Source organism: Echinops telfairi, unplaced genomic scaffold, assembly GCF_000313985.2.
Source record: "Echinops telfairi isolate 266 unplaced genomic scaffold, ASM31398v2 ScPeMD7_7469;HRSCAF=8507_1, whole genome shotgun sequence".
Taxonomy (NCBI): domain Eukaryota; kingdom Metazoa; phylum Chordata; class Mammalia; order Afrosoricida; family Tenrecidae; genus Echinops; species Echinops telfairi.
The window spans coordinates 135,407,910-135,413,761 of record NW_022111373.1 but is presented as its reverse complement, the minus strand read 5'-3'; the positions used below and the strand labels follow the sequence as shown (position 1 = coordinate 135,413,761).

General features: G+C 48.0%; 1 protein-coding gene across 1 annotated transcript in view; it reads left to right on the top strand.

The window, feature by feature from the left end:
• BASP1 (brain abundant membrane attached signal protein 1) overlaps positions 1–4,528 on the top strand; it is a 32,586-nt gene extending 28,058 nt beyond the window's left edge. Inside the window, exon 2 of the mRNA XM_045285155.1 lies at positions 2,881–4,528. Within this exon, the coding sequence (XP_045141090.1) occupies positions 2,890–3,579 (690 nt within the window). The 5' untranslated portion in view covers positions 2,881–2,889 and the 3' untranslated portion in view covers positions 3,580–4,528. The remainder of the gene's footprint in view (positions 1–2,880) is intronic.
• The last annotated feature ends 1,324 nt before the right edge of the window (positions 4,529–5,852 follow it).

Sequence of the window (5,852 nt, the reverse complement as noted above, 5' to 3'; positions counted from 1 at the left end):
GCGACCCCTTTGGGGGGTCGAATGACCCTTTCACAGAGGTCGCTCGACTCATAACAGTAGCAAAATGACAGCTATGAAGTAGCAATGAAAATAATTGTATGGTTGTGGTCACCACCACCGGAGGAACTGTGTGAGGGGATCACAGCATGAGGAAGGTTGAGAACCACTGCTCTAGAGCAGTCTCGATCCCTCTCTTGATCCCTCCAGATGACAGACACTGCAAACTAGTGAACGTCCAAGGGTCTTCGTCACTTGGTGTAGTTGCGTCTTCGTCAGCAAATACGTGTTGAGAACGAGCCTGCCCGCTCTCTGCCCAGAAACGAATTGCAGCAGGTCTTGAAACAGTGAGGGGAATGAGGCTGCAGCTGTGTTTCAGAAATCCATTTGAACAACTTTGGTGTTCGGCTGGCGAGCTCTAAACCGTCCTGCCTGGTGTGGCCCAGCGTGATGTTCTGTGCCCTGTAGGCTCCGCTAACACCAAATTCATACCCAGTTTTCCCTTCTGTCATTTTAAATGGTTCTGTTAGCGAATTGGAAGAAGATTGTAATGGCCAACCTGCCTTTCCCCCCTCCTATTTTTTAGCGCAACCTGTTGCCCCAAAATATTTCTTGAAATATCAGGCATGGTTTATCTTTATTCTAGACCATGTATACATGCCAGCCAATAAAAATTCAATCAAAGAGTTATAAATTGTAATTTAAAACTATTTGGTTTCATTCCTTTATTTTTGTTTATTGTGAATTCTTATGAAACAAGAGTATGTGTGATTGTCTTGACACCGTAAATGCTTGATTTCACTCCTTAAGGGAGAAAGGTCCCAAAATTATGGCCCATGGAACCCAGTCCTGGTCTGACATGAACTATGATAAGAAAAAATTTTACTCATTTTTAAATTTCTATTTTTTTATTAAGGCCTATAACATTTCTTCGGTGATGCCATAGAAGGAATAAAAACAGTCAACCAACCGAACTCTACCATTGAGTCTATGCAGACTCGTGGTGCGCTCTGAGGACAGGGTAGAATGGTGCCTGTGAGTTGCTGAGAGCCCTGCTGTCATGGGAGTCACAAGCCCAGTCTTTCTCCCACCTGGGGCATCAGAACCGGATTAGCTTTCAGTGGATTCCTTTTTCTCACTCCGTTAGTAAAACTGGTCCAGAAAGGGCATTGGCATAATGAGGAATGACTTTTTTTTTTTTTTACTTTAAAGACTACTGCTCTCTTAACCCAGCCCCCAACTTTTGAATCAGATAAATGGAAGGGTACTTCACGGCCCTTGATAAGGATGGCAATGATGGGACCAGCATTTGAAACAGGGTCACATGTATAGGTGCTATAGTGATAACATAGGGACCCTATTGGCGAAGTGGTTATGCCTTGGACTGCGATCTGCAAGGTCAGCAGTTTGAAACCACTAGCATCTCCTTGGGGAGAAAGACAGGGCTTTCTACTCTCATAAACAGTTACAGTCTCCAAAGCGCAAAGGGCCAGTTCTACCCTCTCCTATAGACTGGGTCGCTATAAGTCAGTATTGACTCAATGGCAGTGTGTTTTTGTTTGTTTGGGGAATGATGGCATGTTGGACTACTGACTACAAGGTAAACCGTCTGAAACCACCAGTGAGTGAGCTGGTTGTTTGTTTTGTTTTGTGGTTGGGCTTTAAGCCTACGGTTTATGAGATACGGTCTAGGCCATAAGGCTTTACCATCCTACCAGGGCAGCCTCTGACGAGATAGAAGCAGGTGGTCTCACCCGTGCTCTATCATCACCACCGACCTTAGCTTATTCCGGAGGTGGGGTGGTGGTGGGGGTGGTTCATCTCTGCCACGTGGAGAACTTGCTCTATCACAGAAAAGCAACCAGGTTTCCACCAAACAACAGCTTCTATAGGGTGTCATAAAACCACCCCCCCACCCTGTGAGGGAGGGTCGGGGGTGCCTGTCCGGGTCTGACAAGTGTTCTGGGCTGACTTGGAGTTAAGTCTTGTGCCTGGAGGAGAAAAATCCAAATATACTAAGCTCCGGAAGCCAGAATCACGGGGGCAGCAGCAGCAGCGAGGGAGTCTGGCTGGAGGCTTCCTTTTGAGTGAAAAACACCGCCGGGTGACCCCTGAACTTGTCGAGGGAGCTTGCATTCTCATCAGGATGATGGCCGTAGAGAGGATTTTTATTTTCCTATGGAGTGTTTTAAAAACTGAAAACCCATTAAGAAATGAGAGCGAGAAAGAGAGAAAGCACCCATCAGATGCACCTGAGGAGCTACGTGTGGCAGGACGCTGTGCTCTTTGTTAACTGCTCCTGCGTCTTTAGACTGGTCTTTACCAGGCTTTCGCTTCTACGGCCACCCGTATCAATCCCAGCGCTTGAGAACGGCCTGTCTTTGGTGCCTCGGGCTCTAGGAAGTTGCGATTTGTGCTGCATCCCTGCTGTGCCGTTTCTCTATACAAGATTGTACAATGAGGCAGCCGAGCTGCCTAGCTACACTAGTCTAGATGTAAGATGGCTGCTGCTGCCATTTTGTATGTGAGGGTCCAGCATGTGGAGCTTGGACGGGCGAGATGGAGACTAGAGATGGGAGGCAGGCCCGCCTGCACACCCCCCTGGACAGGCTCGCTCTAACTGCCACGTCTGATTTCAGCTAGGAGCTCTGAAGTCTTTCATTTCCCCCCCTGCGGCCTCCTTGAGTCCTCCCTTTAAAATGACATTTTATTTTCTTTGTCGACGTGACGGCTGTCAATGGGAGACAGCACTGGCCGCACCCCCATTTTCTCAGGGGCCTTGAGTGCGTGCGTGGGGGGCTGCCGCCCACCAGACTTGTTGTCTGTTCTTCATGTGTGCAGGCATGCCCTCTCACCTCTCTGCTGCCTTGTGTTTCCTTCCAGAACTCCAAGATGGGAGGTAAGCTGAGCAAGAAGAAGAAGGGGTACAACGTGAACGACGAGAAGGCCAAGGACAAAGACAAGAAGGCTGAGGGGACAGGGACCGAAGAGGAAGCCACCCCGAAGGAAAATGAGACCCAGGGGGCGGCGGAGACCACCGAGGTGAAGGAGAAGGCCGAGAAAGATGCTCAGGACCCCGCGAACAAGCCCGAAGAGAAGGAAGGTGACAAAGACAGGGCCGGGGCAAAAGAAGAAGCCCCAAAGGCCGAGCCCGAGAAGACCGAGGGGGGAGCCGAGGCAAAGCCTGAGCCCCAGAAGGATACAGAGCCTGAGCAGGCCTCGGCTCCGGCCCCTGCCGCCAGCGGGGAGGCCGCCACAGCACCCGAAGCCAGTGCCGAGGCCCAGCCTGAGCCCACAGCACCCACTAAAGCGGATGACAAGGGCACGGAGGAAGGGGAACCCAAAAAGACTGAGGCTCCCGCAGCTCCAGCCGCCCAGGAAACGAGAAGCGAAGGGGCCCCAGCGTCAGACTCAAAACCCAGCAGCACTGAGGCTGCGCCCCCTTCCAAGGAGACCCCCGCCGCGACGGAAGTGCCCAGTTCGACCCCCAAGGCCCAGGCACCTGCAGCCCCAGCAGAAGACGCCAAACCTGCTGAGACCCCGGCAGCTAATTCGGATCAAACCGTAGCAGTGAAAGAGTAAGAAGGACAGCCTATGGAGAAAAAGCATACCACTTACAGAAGCAACCTGTTCTCTCTCTCTCTCTCTCTCTCTCTCTCTCTCTCTCTTCTCTCTCTCTCTCTCTGCTCTACCAACTTGTTTCAAATTGATCAGAAGTAATGATATGTATTGCCCAAAGGGGAGGTTAAATAAAAAGAAGAATGTTGGTCCCATTAAGGGAGGGAGGGGGTGGGGAGAATCCAAATCGTATTTTTGTGGGGAAATATCTAATATACCTTCAATCCGTCTTGGATTTTAAAGATAAACGTCTGAAAGTGTCGTACATCTTTTGTACCTAACTGCTGACCCATGCCCCACCCGCTAAGATCCAAGCACCTCTCTTCTCTTCCCCAGCGGGGGTCGGGAGCTGCGTGTTTGATTCTGCCCATGGGGCCTGTGCCAAGGCAATCAGATCTCTAGGAAAGCAGTATTTTCTGTGTTGTTTTTTTTTTAATTTACAGCCTTTCTTATTTTGATATTTTTTAAATGTCCTGGATGAATGCCAACTTTCAGACTGAGCCCACTTAGCTTGTCCACATGTATCTCCATGCCACCCCCTCTCCCTGCCCCCATTCTCTTCCTCTCCAGATGTTTTTGGGAGTAACAAACATTCTCTCATCCTACTTAGCCTACCTAGATTTCTCATGACGAGTTAATGCATGTCCGTGGTTGGGTGCACCTGTAGTTCTGTTTTATTGGTCAGTGGAAATGAAAAACAACAACAAAAAAACCAACAAAAAAACAGCCAAGTCTGCGTTCATTGCAGTTCTAGTTTCTCTTCCATTCTGTGTCCGAGAAAACCCACACACCGCTCATTGGAAAATGGAGAAAAAAAATTAAAAAACACAAAAAAATGTACAATGGATGCATTGAAATTATATGTAATTGTATAAATGGTGCAACAGTAATAAAGTTAAACAATGAAAAAAGATCTCATAAGGACTATTGTTTTTCTCTTATTCTGTCCCTGTCACCATGTTCTTGCTCCTCCTGTGGGGGACCAGCTCGCTCCAAATGGGGCATTGTCTTGGTCAATAAAAGCAGGGGTCCTTAAGTTTTTATAAACGTGACCTCTTTTCAAAATAAGAGATACATCAGTGCCGAAAAGTTCTACAAGCTCTCATTGATGCACTCCATACAACTGTAGGTATAATGGACTGATTTCAAAACACCTGAATAAAAACAAAACAAACCAAAAACGCACATCCAAAACAAGAAATAAACTGGTCTTGAGGATGAGGGAGGGGGAATAAACAGTTTTATAGAAACCAGATGTGCGTAAATTGTCGAAGCCCTGGCAGTCATTTTAATCTAGCCCCCCTTAGTCCCTATTTCCATGTGTCACTGAAGAAGGGGATTCTAAGAAGGTTGTGAGGGGGTTAAGGAGACAGCCATTGGGTGCAAACAACAGAAAACTGACCTCTGTGGTGACCTTGTACTTGTCCTGGTTCTGTGACTGCTAGTTTGCACGGTCTGTAAGGCATTTCTAACCTTTTCAGCTGCCCCCTTGCCTTACACACAAAAGGGCTTGGTCATAGCGATATGGGCTAGAATCGACTTAGTGACTAACAACAGTAGCGGGAAGGTTGGGTGTTCAAGTCTGCACAGAGGCACCTCATAAAACAGGCCCAGTGATCTGTTCCAGAAAGCTTCGAGCCTTGAAAACCCTCTGGTGCAGAGCTATTTATTCCCCAGGGATGGAATTGCCATCAGTCAGAATGGATTCTTCTGCACCTAACAGTAAGGATAGGGTCAGAAAAGACTTGGTTTCCAGTATGCAATTGGAAGCTGCATTACTAAGGAGAGATTGAAGAGACAATGCCTGCTTAGGCACTGCAAAATGGAACACTGCCTGGCCCTGCACATCCTCATAATTGTTCCTACACGTGAGCCTATGGTTGCCCCACTGTGTCAATCCATCGCATTGAGGCCCTTCCTCTTTTCTCACTCCACTTTACCAAGCATGATCGTCTTCCCCAGGAACTGGTCTTTCCCGACATGTCCAAAGTATGTAAGCTATTCCCGAGGGGTTCTTTGAGCTTGACCCTGCTCACCTCACAATTTCCCCGGGCTGGAATCTGCTTAATGTCATAGATTTGGGGAGTAAGTGGGTGGTGATTGCCCAACATTACTTAAAAGTGTCCAAGACTCAATTTCACATCTCAGGAAACTAACATAGGAAATGTGTCATGAGCTTTATGAAGAAAATTCATTTCCAAGGGCATTCGGGCTATACCACACAGGTTAAACAAGAC